The 12830-nt window shown below is 32.9% G+C and overlaps 1 protein-coding gene across 1 annotated transcript; it reads left to right on the top strand.

Moving 5' to 3' along the window:
• The first annotated feature begins 9029 nt into the window (after positions 1-9029).
• LOC129312369 (aluminum-activated malate transporter 8) lies at positions 9030-11295 on the top strand. The gene is made up of 5 exons (XM_054954937.1): positions 9030-9355; positions 9473-9613; positions 9810-10177; positions 10450-10593; positions 10701-11295. Exons 1-5 carry the CDS (start codon positions 9070-9072, stop codon positions 11217-11219), a joined length of 1458 nt encoding a protein of 485 aa, XP_054810912.1. The 5' UTR covers positions 9030-9069; the 3' UTR covers positions 11220-11295.
• Positions 11296-12830: the final 1535 nt, after the last annotated feature.

The raw sequence follows: 12830 nt of genomic DNA, 5'->3' as shown, positions 1-12830 counted from the left end.
GTGTTCAATATCACATGAAGTTACAAAGCCTTTAAAACCAAAAAATTCCCCTTCATTATCTGACCGAATGGCCATACTTTTATATTTAAATCGAGTATCAACTTTAAGTTTGAATTCCTCGAATTTTTAAAGCGCATTAGATTTTTTTGAAAAAAGATAAATCCATGTAAATCTACTGAAAGCATCAACAAAGGTAAGATAATAAGAGTTGCCATGAGATGAAAAAAGGGCATGTCCCTATAGATCTATTGTTATTAGTTCAAGAGGTTTAGTGTGCACTGTATCAGAAAGGGGAAAAGGAAGCTTATGAGTTTTTCCTAATTGACATGCTTTACACAATATAGACATAGATGAATCAGAAAACGAAATAGAACTACAACGTAAGAATTTCTTTATAGCAGGCAATGATGGGTGGTCAAGATGATTATGCCACAAGGATAAAGCATCAGAGACTTTAGCATTGGTTGTCTGAGAGAAACAGGTACAAGTGGGATTTGGGGTTTCTCCATTTCTTTTCCCTCCATTTTTTCCATCTCCACCATTCATTAATTTTATCATTTAAAAAAATTGTTTAATAAAATAATTTGAATGGTAGGGATTGAAGAAATGGAGAAAAATGGAGGAGAAAAAATGGAGACCTCTCTCCTGTACATGTGAGGTTTCTTGCTCGTACATTCAATTGACATCAATTCTATCCATTAGCATGCGGCACGTCCTTAGATACTTGATAAAGCAAGCATAAGAAAAAAATTCAAAGGAAACACCATTTTCTTATGATGTTTGTGCCACACAAAAAAAATTTTCTCATAACAAGGACACACAAATCCCATTTCATATGAATTTGAGATTTAGAAGTTAAACTCATGCTACCAATATATGTAGTATCTAAACCAACGCCATTTCCAACTAAAACCTTACTAAAACCATCATTAGTATTTGATTCTTGAAGGCAAGCAGGGGAGTCAGTGATATGCTGAGTTGTGCCTGAATTTGGATACCAGGCAATGGCAGCAACCATATTAGGTGTAGCAATGGATGCTTGAGTTGTAGTTGGGCTAGTAGTAGAAGTAGATGGAGGCAGAGCCGCAGAGGTGTAGCATTTGTCACAGTAGACTTGTCAGAGGTAGGCACAATAGTCGTTAATGGAGTGGTAGACTCATGGGCAGGGTGCATGTAAGTACCATAAGACAAATCATAATATTGAGTACCAATGTACCATTAGCTGTATCAACATAGTAAGTAAAAGCATTAGATCTACAGGCTGTAGATTGAGAAAAGCCATACCTATAGTAATAGCAATCAGCCGTGTGAACGATACAATGATTTGATAGGAAGGACGAAAGGATGGAACTTATCTGTGACCTCGACCATGCATCATTGAATTGAACGATGTAGACGGTGGTCTCAAACCACAACCACTTCCTCTAGAACCATTGCAACATAAGGAGCTTAAGCCTGAAATGCCATATGATTGTCACCACTTGTAGGATCCTCAGGAAGATGAGACATATTGTTAGCATGAGCAATGGTGTTTTGAAGAAACGCCTTCTGTCTAGGCTCTGAATCAATCAGAAAAATAGTCACAGTATCCAAATCAAATTGATTTGGTGACGCATTGATAACAGCAATAATTGGTTCAAATTCAACAGTAAGACCGTTCAATATGTGAAAAATATGAGAAGATTCAAAAACAAGTTCATCTAACATTGCAAGATGATCACAGCACGATTTGACTGCAGCAAGATAGTCCTGAATAGAAAGTTCTCCCTTCTTTTGATTGGTAAGCATGTTCTGATAGTAGAGCAACTTGGAAGCAGATTTACAGCCGATGAAGTTTGAGCCATATCAGAGCTGAACTGGTTAGTCTGACGAGTTCTAAAAGAATTGCCTGACTTACTGATGCTAAGAGCGAAGAGGCAAGTGCTGAATCAAGTGCTTCATATTGATCATAGTCAAGATTAGAAATCTCTCGACCATTTACATCACGAACATTCATCGGACGAACAGGACATATCCATCAAGATAGTGTCTAAGATGATGTTGCTTGACCATGAACGCAACTTGTTGCTTCCACAAGAAATAATTGGACTCATCCAATTTGACTATAATATTCTTATTTGTAAAGTGAGAATAAGTCGACGGCATTAGAGCAAATGGATCTTGATTGTTGACACCAAAAGCAACGTGAGAGCTTGATTCAGCAACCATTGTCGAGCAAACGTTAAAGATGAACGTATAGTGTTGATGACAAGATTAGCCAACGATCAGAGCTAGAGGCTCTGATACAATGCTAAATATAGAGATAACGGTATAAAGAAAATTGAATTTGTATTATTTCCAATATGATGAACATTACATTTACACTTTGTATTTATAGACATGTAATACAACTCAGATGATTAATATGTGTCTTAAGAAATTACAACAAATAACTGATTTCAGTTATGTCAACTATCTATATAACTAATACTTCAAATATCATTTCTCCAATATTTTACTAGCCCATTATCAATCTAAAATTAAGATCTTAGGATGTTACCCCTGAAATCATTAGCTCACGCACTGAAGTTTACACCGTTCAGGTCCAAAATTTGCCACTATATATTAGTGCTTTTGGATATAGAAGGAAAATCATCGTGTAAATTAAGCTCATGTTCTTTATGAATTATATATGTTCATATTAATTAATTGTTAATTTATTAATCATAAATGGGCGGGTGATGTTCAAGGAAGGTCGGGGCAGGCAGGCAAGGATTCTAAATTCGCCGACAAAATTCATTATGTTATAATATTTAATTAAGTACTATATAATATAAAAGGTAAAATTCGTCTTCCGTACAACGGCCCATCGTATGTACAGTCATGCTCGATGAGCATTAACTAAGGTATCGATCATTAAAAGAGAAGTTAGTGGTGCATTTGTCAATTGCGACAAATCAACGTTGAAAACGTCTCAAGTTTGCCTTTCGAATTTGCTCCTGAAGATACTATATTAATTTTTAACAAAAAAATATATTAAGTAACTCGATCCTATAATCAATGCTATATATATAAGATTAATTCTTTTATCAACAACACATTTTCTTTAAATTCAAGACTGAAGATGGCCGGAGGAAAAAAAGGTCTGAACATTAAAGTCACATACTACGAATGGCAATGTAAGAATAAGCACGAAAGTATTTAATAAGATCCAAAAATTTCACATTCATTTGATTCGAGATAGTTTCGTATATAGTGCATAAATAATATAATGCAACTGGAATAGGTTAGGATTCGGGATAGATAAACGATCAAGGGTTCACAGGTTCATTTAACTATTCAAGACATTTAATCCTGAACCGTCAATTTCTATACTACCATGACTTGATTCATTTGATCAGTAACGAATTTAAAGATGTTTCAAATGAACGCTGATATGATTATATTGTGGCTATATGCTACTTGTCCACTTATCCAATAATCCTATATTAATATGCAGCAGTATATAAAAAGGTGCTTGCGTGATGAATGACGATCGATAAGCAGACAATTAACCTCCACGGCTCTCACTTCCAGTGAGAAAAGAACTTATTTTCCAAGAACCATGAGAGCGTATCATCAAGGGGTGCTTTATCAAAAAGGAGACCAACGGGACTGCTTCTCGACAAAACATCACCATTAAGAATGAAAGCTGGTCGTTAATTTCTGTACGTTGAAGTGGGTTTCTGCATATAAGAATGTTGCTGTGTGATAAATACTATTTTTTTAAAAAAGCACTTGGGAGACAAACAAGAGCATGCGCCGATCGACCTAACCTCGATCTGGCACTAGACACTAGTATATATGTGGTGCCCACCTACCTCTCTTCTTTAATTTGTTGGCGCCTGCTCGATTTCTAGCTATGTTGTTCTTTCTCTGTGGAAAGGCCCACAAAAGGTCTTACGATTTCTTCATTACTTCTTTTTCCTACTTTCGGCCTTTGACATATATAAGCGAAGGTTCCGTGCAAGTACTTGAAAGTACTGCGTGTGGTTGTGGTTGAAAAATACGAAGTCAATATTGTAATAATGCTGAAAGGCAATTTGATCACGGCCCTCTGTTTATATCATTTATAATATTGAAGAACACTACTTAGTGTGTGCCCTGCATAAAGGTCCAGGAAAGACTCATAAAGATTGTTTTATCTTGTTGGCTTTAATTAATGCTTGTAGCTTTTGGTTTTTATAAATAGCACTGTGCCTGAGTTATTTATAAATAACGCGGAAATCTTGTTTAATCAGTAAACAGGCTAATAGCTTAATCAAAAAATTTGTGTGTGTGAAGGAGAAAGTGGGTAGTTGAGTTATTGATAGCTTAATCAGCATGTCAATACTTAGCTTTGCGAGAGGTGGCGTTTAATCCACTCACTAATTCACTGTTTATGATTTAAACAAACTACGATCGATCCCTGACACACACACACACACATGTTATTATCTTGCTTAACTACTCCAACTAGGTGAATTCTCTTGACAATTGTTTGGCAGGGATGATGGATTTACATGTGCATGGATATTTTCAACACTGCCATTATATTCATCGCCACACCAAATGGTATATGCTCATGTAATATTCTGCAGGCCATTAGGTGTTGGATTGTCTACCGTGTCTCAAAAATAAATCCCAAATATTTAGTATGATAGTCAAAATATAACCTAAATAAGCGAGAAATGCAGCGTTGATTTATCTTTCTTTGAAATTTGTCGTATCATATATGCCACCTTTTTACACATCATTTCTCGAAAATTCAGTGTTGATTATCCATATATGATATACCTCCTCCCGTCTAAAATAAAATCCATTTTTTCATTAATTTTGATACAAATAAAAATAATTCAATATTTATAGAATTTTTTATTTAATTTTACCAATTGTATTTATTAACCTGAATTCTTATATTCACTAAGAATTTATGATCTTCTTCATTCATCTTAAATTATGACTTAGAGTAAAAAATAATAATTTATATTTTTATGAAAAAATATTATTAATATACAAATTATTATTAACAATTGCTTTTATTTTAGATTACAGGTGGTAGTAATTTAGAATCTACGCACAAGTTCTTGGGAAATTACACAAATTAGTATTGTATAGCTTTGATCTTGTTTACAAGGCCCAATCACATGACATCTGGATCCAACGCTTGTTGTCAAATGTCAATTACTTTGACACGTCAAAAGTGGCGGACAAACTTTTCCAACAATCCTTTTGTATCCTAGGTGCTGGTATTGATGATCACTGGGACTTGATATGAGGTGTTTCAATTTGGAAACTCTAGAGATGGAGGAATTGCCATATGAAAGAATGATAAATAAGAAGTTTGTAAGAATATTAATATCAAATTAAAAACTTTAGTGCTGAAACATGATAGAAGGAGTATTGAAATTTAAAAATATCAGTTTTAAAGTCTTAAATTGACATTAATACTCTTACAAGATCCTTATTTATCACTTTTCCTTATCATATCTTCCAACCAGATTTTATAACACCCCACAACCCACATATTGTTATAGCTTATGAATGGAGATCCTTCACATCTCTAGGAAATATAGATGATGACAGGCTGCAACAGAGGTATTGGATGCAACTACCTTATAGTTGGGTGAAATTAAAGTTAACGTAGATAGAGCAATGTCTAATATTGATGGTTGACACTATCCAAAAAAAAAAGGAGCAAATTAATGACAGAATTTAGCAATGGCATACATTTTCATCACTAAATTACCACAATATGTTGAGACAGAATATTCTATAGCTAAAATTTTGTCACTATTTCATCACTAATCTGTCAGAAATAATTTACCAATGGAATTTACTGATGAAAAGTTTTGTTATTAATTTTTAGGATATCTTATTCTAATTTAGTGATGAAATTTGTGACAGAAAATTTCATCACAAAGCTTTCTATCATAATACCATCGTTAATTCAATAAGTAATTATTTTTAATTTAAGTTTATTATTTATAACATATATTTATATATAATTTATTATTATGCTATGAATAAATAATTTAAAATTATATTTTAAAATAATTTATTATTTTATATTGTTTGTATATTATTAATAATAATTTTAATTGTATGCTTAATTATTCTTATTTAAAAATAAAAATAAAAATAAAATAAAATAATAAATAAAATGTAAATTATTATATATTATATTGATACAAATTATAATATAATATAATATATAATGATAATAAAATATTTTTAAATTTACTATTAAATTTATTATCAAAAATGATTTTTTGAAATTAAAATATAATATAATAATTATTATATATAAATTAATTTTGCCACATTAATTTATACTATTAAAAAAATAAGTACATTTAAATACTATATTTAATAATAATTTAAATAATATATTTATTAATATATGTGCGTGGGGTTAAGTATTATATATATTGTTATGATGTTTGACCATATTGCTTCTTCATTCGCCTATTGCCGAGGCTGATGAGTGATCCAATTAGAAGAAGAAGAAGAAGAAGATTTCTCCCTTGCTCTGATCTATACTCTATTTAACTCGTTTGCAAAGTTAGTAATTATAGTTTTAAAATACCTATAAGGACCCTGCGCTGGTTCAATCCGTGTTTCTATGTTCTCATTACATATGGACTCAACACTAAATCACGTGACAATTTGAAAGGTAGCTGTCTAGATTTTACTAAACTGTGAAGTGTGAACTATATTAAATCCATGTCAAATAAATGCTTTTTTGAGAGCCAGCTCATTATCTGTATTTTTACTCCCTCTAGTCCACATAGGATATTTTCTAGAAAGTTTTTTTATCTTTAATAAAATTTATAAGAGGATTATTTAGTACTATTTTCTAATTCTACCAAAAGTAAAAACATATTTTTCATTTTAAAACATATTTATAAGTTAACTGCTATTTTTGCAAGTCTACTGAGTAATTAAAAATATTTTATAATAAAAATTGGATGCGTAGATTGGTGTGTATTGTTGTAATGAGTAGGGTCGGTTGAGAAAGGAAGAAGGGAGTGGGTGGGGAGGGCATGCTGTGTGAGGGAGAGAAGTGTATTTGGGATGGAACCATCAGAACTATGGCCGTATGAGTTCCAATCTGTTCACATCAAACTTGAAGTTTGGTTGAGTTTGCGGTTAAAATTCATTATCAATAAATAATTTATAACTCTATATGTGTACGTAGGTACTGGCACGTACGCAATTATATTAATTTGAGTTTGGCAGCATTAACAAGACAACAAATCAAACTTGAACCTAAATTTCAAAGATCAATTATGATATATTTATTCTCAAAATACAGCAACTTACTGTCAACGATATATTTGTGAAGCTTTTGACTTTAATTTATGCGCATATATTAAATTAATGTCTTAATGTGAGGTGATATCATATCAAGCACTACTTACCAGTAAACCCTGCCGGTATCAATAAAAGGTTAAATTCTGTGGACATACGACTTGTGAATGCAACGCAAGTTGATTAAACTTGACGCCCACCTGTATCTAGCTATATATAGCCACTATTGAACATTAAGATTTAACATCCAATTAAGGTGCATGCTTTATGGTAATTTATTTTATGAAGACACATGCATGTGATGTTATATATTTTCTTTATATCCTTAATGTCGCATATAAGTGGAATATCCCTGCCTATAACCTACCATCAAATCACATAACCAATATCATCATCAATATATAAATATAATATAAAAGCAGACTACATAGTATAAGTTATTAATGATATAGTTAATCTCATTCATGCGAAAGATGATGGCCGCGCATAGTCTGATCTAATACTTGAGGCAAATCTGTTGGCAATTGATGTGTTTAATTTTGTTCTGTGTTATTAACCTAGCTAGCTTGTCTTAAACTTGGCGTTTGGTTTATGTAATGAGCTAATATAACACAATAAAGCGAACTTATAATTTTGCCAATTACTCTTGTTGAGTTTGAGTTAATTTTGGTGGTGCTCGACATTTTGAATTATTTAATTAAGAATGAATTTGCTTTAATAAAAGACAAATGGTGGTGATTGTGTACGTATGAACCAAGTGCACTCTCGGGACAAGAACAAGTGCAGGCACACTGGTAGAGGAATCAAAGCTCCCACTATGATCTCTCCCTTAGTTTGATGCAGATTGGCTCTTATATATTGTTAACTAATTAAAGCATAGACTGCTTTTCACTTTTTTTTTTGGGTTTTAATCTTCTTTATCTAAATAAATTAACATTTTTTGGAATTTTTTTAATTCACATAAGTCAACAGAAGAAAGATTGAAGAACCATGTCAACAGAAGACAAGGATTCCGCTACGGAATAACTTTCTATTATTTTTAATATAAAATTTGCGTATTTATAAGTATACTTCTATAGAATTTTATGATTTATATGCTGCAATAAGTGGAATATTTTTTATAATTAACTTATATAAAAATAACTACTTTTAGTTTTCCTTGTCCATACGTACGTACGTGCAAATTATATATATATGTATGTATGCATGTATGTATGCATGTATGTATGTATGCATGTATGTAAATTGTGATCGTGATGGGGAAAGGGAGTTCTAATAGTATAAACATTTGTTTTATTATCCTTATAAAATTTTACATTTTATTTTCTTAATATTCATCTGAAATTTTAATATAAACCAATTAATAATTAATTATCTTAAATTAAATAAACATGAAACTAATACTGAATCAATCATGCTTGCAACCATTTTCATATAATAAGCAAAAGCAACCATTTGTTTTAGTGGCTTAGCCAAGTTATTAAAAAAGTACTTTGTTTTATTTTTTTTATTTGAAATTCAACTTCATGCATTATAAAGGAAGCTACGTTCATGTACGTCTGAAATGCGCACTCACCGGCAATAAGCGCAGTTGACATCTTATCAGCCGCCAGCGCACCATATGCCTTATTGTGATGTGATCGATGAACTATCCATTATAAATAAGGCCAATGTTGGGGTCTGTCTATGTTATGTATCACTTCCTTCCTCTGGTCCACTTCTATTACACAAACAACTCGATCGACCAGGAAGACAACAATGGCCTCTCAAGCTCCAGAAAATGCCAATAACTACAGTGCATCTCGTGGAATGCAATGGCTTAGGGCCTTGCCTGGTATATTGTGGGACATTGTTGCCAGATCTGGAAGGAGATCAGCCAAAATAGCAAAAGATGATCCTCGAAGAATCACTCATTCTCTGAAAGTAGGGTTGGCACTCACAGTGGTTTCCTCGTTCTTCTTCCTCCGACGTCTTTACTATAGTTTTGGTGACAACGCAATTTGGGCCGTCATGACAGTCGTTGTAGTCATGGAATTTTCTGTGGGTAAGTTAAGTTCTTTCTCAAATTACGTACTAGCTAGGACTATGTTTCATATATACTCATTAGACACGAATTAAGGCTTCCTTAATGAGGAAATATTCCATTATCATGATGATTCAGGCGCGACTCTGGGGAAGGGCCTCAATAGAATGTTGGCGACATTGCTAGGAGGTTTTCTTGGTGTTGGGGTTCAACAATTAGCAACTTTGTCAGGGGGCAAGGAGCAGCCAATCCTAATTGGACTATTCCTCTATATCATTGGTACATATTAATTTCAATTCAAAAGTTTACTAGTTAATTAATTATCATATTATTTATTATCATAAAGTTGATCATAAAATATACCCACACTATAAAGTAATTTTTAACTTATAAGAATGAGAGACAATGACGATGTCACAAATTATCATTTGATGTGTTTGTTGAGTTCATTAATATTGGTTTTTGATTGTTGTAGCGGCGCTTATAACGTTCATGAGATTTGTTCCAGAAGTAAAGGCGAGATATGATTATGGGTTGACAATTTTCATATTAACGTTCAGCCTTGTATCAGTAGCTGGATATCGAGATAATCAGATACTAAATCTCGCATTCAAGAGGCTTTTGACAATCATACTCGGCAGCTTTATAGCCATCATTATCTGTGTTTTCTTTTTCCCTGTTTGGAGCGGAGACGATCTTCACAATCTGCTCGCTACCAACTTGGAAAAACTCGGCAATTTCTTGGAAGGGTTTGGAAATCAGGACTTTGAAACCAAGAGTATGAGATCATTTGCTGAAGAATATGAAAGCGTTCTCACCTCTAAGACCAGAGAAGAAACCCTGGTAAATATTCCTCTCACTGATATGAGGAGTTCTTTAACAGAGGAAAGGTTGATTTTGCTTTTAAATTCCTAGACACATCAAATAGCACCTCAAAACCTAGCTAGCATGAGAACGCACGCGCACTAATATTACACACACACAGTCACTCACACATCAAACAGAACCTAAAACCCTAGCTATAACTAGCACTTACTCTTCCGGAAAATTAAAAAACTTACATATAATATATTATGCTAATTAATTTCAGTCAATCTCGCTCTTTAATTTTCTAGGCCAACTTTGCAAGATGGGAGCCTGGTCATGGCCAAATAAGATTCCGTCATCCATGGCGCAAATACTTGGAACTTGGAAACTTAACGCGACAATGTGCATATAAAGTAGAAGCTCTAGATGTTTATCTCTGGTCTTTGATCCAGGTAAGTTTATAGAAAATTGTTATTCAATCTCAAGAAATGCACCTGTATGTATACATTGATTCATGTCAACTTAATTACTGATCAATTATCTTGAGTTGTGTACGCAGACACGTAATGAAATTGGAATCAAAATAAAGGATTCATGCCAATCTGCCAGCTTAGAATGTGGAAAAGCATTGAAGATATTAGCTTCATCAGTTAAATCAATAACATGCTTACCATCAACAACAACGAAGGCTCGTATTGCCAAAGCAAAAGGTTCCATTGAATTGGTCCATTCACTTTTAAGATCAAAACCATATTGGGAAGGCGTAGAGCTCGTGGAGATAGTCCCAGCTGCTGCAGTTACTTCACTGCTCAGTGACATTGTGATATGCACAGAGAGAATCATCGAAGCTGTTGATGAACTTTCCTCCTCAGCACATTTCAAGAGTACTGTGCTTTCCGCAGCTGTGACGACTACTACTTCAAAGCCTCTTCCTCTAACTCGTGAGGGGATTGTGAAGCCTGCTTTGGAATCTCATGAATTACATTATCGCGCAATCACAATCAATAATGATGGTTATCCTTCAACTTTAACGAAAGAATGCGGAAGCTTTTCATCCATAAAAGCCATTAGGCAATGAATGATAGTGATGTAATGGACGACATATATAACAGTGTACTTTTATTTTTCAGGTGTATAATACATCGATTTTTTCATTGTAGTTTTATTTCTAACTATCCCCATGTAGATGTCATATATATTTTGGAGTAAAGTTTGATTCTGTCCCGAGTTTTTCAGGCTCTCAATTATATGACGTGGTTTCCCAATATATGATTTTGTAAATATGTCCTTGTCCGTGCACGCTCAAGATCTTTGAACTAGTGTGTTCTAGAAAAAATATTGATTAATGAAGTTTTCAATTATCATCGTAAATTGTTTAGGAACGCACTTTAGGAAGCAGCTTGTAATTTTTTAGGCATAACCCTACCCTACCCCCCAATTAATGCTTAGTTAATGAACCAAATAACACACACACACACACATTATAATATGATATGTGTAGTAACTTTATACATTAATTCATGCTCGATCGGCACAATTGTATCAAATGGACTATTTTTAATGTAAGTTTGCTAATGTTATGAAACCGAGGAAATTAATGTATTTTTTAGATATAAAACCTGGTATATGAATCCGTATGTTACATGAAGTCTGATAAATATGCTATACTATTCTTTTTTCATCAATAATACGAGCTTTTATATTATATAGAATAACTTATATTAGTATATGTACAATTATGTTAATGTGGCTGACAAGGGCAGGATCTTAGGATGGTCCATGAAATCATTAGCTTACGCACTGAAGTTTACACCGTTCAGGTCCAAAATTTTGCCACTATATACTAGTGCTTTTGGATATAGAAGGAAAAGCATCCTGTAAATTAAGCTCATGTTATATATGAATTATATATGTTCATATTAATTAATTGTTAATTTATTAATCATAAATGGGTGGGTGATGTTCAGGGAAGGTCGGGGCAGGCAGGCAATTTTTCTAAATTCGCCAACAAAATTCATTATGTTATAATATTTAATTAAGTACTATATAATATAAAAGGTAAAATTCGTCTTCCGTACAACGGCCGATCGTATATATATTCATGCACTATGAGCATTAACTAAAGTATCGATCATTAAAAGAGAAGTTAGTGGCGCATTTGCCAATTGCGACAAATCAACGTTGAAAACGTCTGAAGTTTGCCTTTCGAATTTGCTCCTGAAGGTACTATGTCAATATCTTTTTAGTTTTTAATAAAAAAAATATTAAAAGTAACTCGATCATATAATCAATGCTATATATATATATAAGATTCTTTTATCAACAACACATTTTCTTTAAATTCAAGACTGAAGATGGCCAGAGGAAAAAAAGGGCTGAACATTAAAATCATATACTATGAGTGGCAATGTAAGAATAAGCACGAAAGTATTTAATAAGATCCAAAAATTTCACATTCATTTGTTTCGAGATAGTTTCGTATATAGTGCATCAATGATATAATGCAACTGGAATAGGTTAGGATTCGGGATAGATAAACGAAGAAGGGTTCACGGCTTCATTTAACTATTTAAGACATTTAATCCTGAGCTGTCAATTACTTTACTACCATGACTTGATTCATTGATCAGTAATGAATTTAAAGATATTTGAAATGAACGCTGATATGATTATATTGTGGCTATATATT

The sequence above is a fragment of the Prosopis cineraria genome, unplaced genomic scaffold (assembly GCF_029017545.1).
Source record: "Prosopis cineraria cultivar Desert tree isolate PC_DT_omini unplaced genomic scaffold, ASM2901754v1 PC6, whole genome shotgun sequence".
Taxonomy (NCBI): domain Eukaryota; kingdom Viridiplantae; phylum Streptophyta; class Magnoliopsida; order Fabales; family Fabaceae; genus Prosopis; species Prosopis cineraria.
This window is presented reverse-complemented; position numbering and strand designations above follow the sequence as displayed.

Excerpts from the sequence above, each read along its gene's own strand:
- LOC129312369 (XM_054954937.1), top strand. The coding sequence starts at position 9,070 with ATGGCCTCTCAAGCTCCAGAAAATGCCAATAACTACAGTGCATCTCGT. Across the intron at positions 9,614-9,809 it reads ACTATTCCTCTATATCATTG|CGGCGCTTATAACGTTCATG; the intron begins GTACATATTAAT and ends TGATTGTTGTAG. Across the intron at positions 10,594-10,700 it reads ATCTCTGGTCTTTGATCCAG|ACACGTAATGAAATTGGAAT; the intron begins GTAAGTTTATAG and ends TTGTGTACGCAG.